General features: G+C 41.0%; 1 protein-coding gene across 4 annotated transcripts in view; it reads right to left on the bottom strand.

Moving 5' to 3' along the window:
- The window catches only part of bahcc1a (BAH domain and coiled-coil containing 1a), a 73,644-nt gene extending 72,781 nt beyond the window's left edge, over positions 1–863 (bottom strand). For 3 of the 4 annotated variants that reach the window (XM_014023729.1, XM_014023731.1, XM_014023730.1), the window contains exon 1: positions 506–862. In XM_014023729.1, the coding sequence (XP_013879183.1) occupies positions 506–677 (172 nt within the window). In that variant the 5' untranslated portion in view covers positions 678–862. Of the gene's footprint in view, positions 1–505 lie in introns of all 4 variants that reach the window. The other variant, XM_014023732.1, reaches the window with a different exon arrangement.
- Positions 864–1,976: the final 1,113 nt, after the last annotated feature.

Below are 1,976 nucleotides of genomic sequence, written 5' to 3'. Positions count from 1 at the left end.
GTATTTTCCAGCATCGCTTGTTTTCCTATAACCTCCATGTAGTCTGCATTGCAACTCCTGCAGACCTGTCCATCCAACCTTTCTGTGTGTTAACACTGATGATTTTGGCTCTTAGAGGAGGAGCCAAATCAATATGTTGGGCTAATTTTCAAATGTACAAACTAAAGCATCCAATTAAAAAAATATATACTATATCATCACATTTATCCCTCCTAAAATGCTGGTTTTAACAAACATTGCACTGACAGCCTTGCAGGCAACTCCAAATTAATCCAAACGTCTAATCGTGGTTCTAATGTAAATAAATATCACCTTATTTATTGTTTGACATTTGAAAAGCGAATTTCTGTCAACAAGCCACACCTCAGCAGAGCCTTTTTCTTTTTMTTTTTTTTATTAGAAGCTGGAACAGCTCGCATGCCCATTCACGTTCTGAGCATTTAAACCCAACAGAGGAGAAACGTTTCCGTAATCTCGCATAAAGCAAAACGAGCTGCCGACTGACCTGAATGTGGAGCCATCGGTATGTGAGAGGGGTAATATTTCCCCGGCGGGAAGTGACCGGCGTGCTGCACGGAGCCGTGGCCCGAAGGAGCGATCCGAGAGGCGGCTCGGTGCACCAGGGCRCCCCGCTCCGACAGAAGGTGCGCCGGAGCAGCGAACTCCCGTCCTTCCATTCCGAGGAATGTTTTCAGTAATCCGAAATCCAGATGGGGGGGGGACGCGGGGGGGAGGAAAGAAAAAAAAATCACATGCAACCCATAAAATAATCCTTTCCCCTGTCGGTGTTTATGTGTTGCATTCGGTCGATCGCAGGCTTCTCCAGCCAGAAGCGCAGCTCCGGATCATCTTTTCTGTCAAAGGAGAAATTCAAAGCAGCTGTCACAATCAGGACCAAGAAAAAAAAAGAGAGAAAATCGACTAAAAGGTGCAATAAAATAAAGAGGAAAAAATAAAGGAGGGAAACAGATGATTAATGTCGCTTCAGTGATTTTTTTCTTTTATTAGCTTTCTGCATGTTTTTGCATACTAAAGCCTAAAACTGCTTGGTCAAATGTAAGCACAGCACATGTGCACGCACGGCCACTGCAGGCTTCAGCTGTATTGATCAGCCTGGAGTAAACAGGCCTTTATGGGMGAAAGAAAAATGCACCTCTTTATTCTGCGGATCCACGCACAAAGAGCAGCTCCACACATTTTAACTTTCTTTAGATTCTGCTCCATTTAACCAGGATCCAGCATGTTTTTTTTCCCTATGACGCTCATTTAAAACRTCACGTTTCTCATCTTCATGTCAAATAAAGGTGTTGTGGTTTTAAAGAGGAGGAAGTTTGTGCTGATTTCTTTGGATGAAAACGAGGCAGCATCAAGGTAAACAACCCTGCTCTATTGTTTCAGGTTGATGCTTTTTTTATTTAATTTTTTTTTAGTTTTTGCTTCTGTCATCTGCTTCCAGCTCTCATTATTACACCTCACGTTTAAATGGATCCTAATGAGAGGAAATGGCAGCGCCAAGTAAAACAAAGCAGCTCACTTTTCCAGCAAAAAACTTGGAACTGCAAATAAATTCACAAACTATGACGAGCAAATGTTGTCATTTCTATTTATGTTCTGACTTAAAGAATTTCCTAATGTATATAAATTAAAAATACAATCAAAATCCTGTTTGATATCAGACATGAAGCAGCTTCTGAAAGGCAGGAACTCTCTCTCTCTCTCTTTCTCTCTTTCTCTCCTCCCCCCTCCTCCTGTGGGTGTGCATGTGTGTGTGTGCGCGCGTGCATGCGTGCGTGCGAATATCTGCACTCTCACTGTCTTTATCTGCCTTGACCTATTTCAGGTCAGGTAATCAAATGGAGTAAATACATTAAAGGCTGTCGTGAGGTAAAAAATAAATAAAATTTAAAATTAAATATTTTTTTCAAAATGACAATTAAATGCATTTTATTGTTTTGTTTTTTAGATTGAGCAATAAT

Source organism: Austrofundulus limnaeus, unplaced genomic scaffold (genome assembly GCF_001266775.1).
Source record: "Austrofundulus limnaeus strain Quisiro unplaced genomic scaffold, Austrofundulus_limnaeus-1.0 Scaffold389, whole genome shotgun sequence".
NCBI lineage: Eukaryota > Metazoa > Chordata > Actinopteri > Cyprinodontiformes > Rivulidae > Austrofundulus > Austrofundulus limnaeus.
This window is presented reverse-complemented; position numbering and strand designations above follow the sequence as displayed.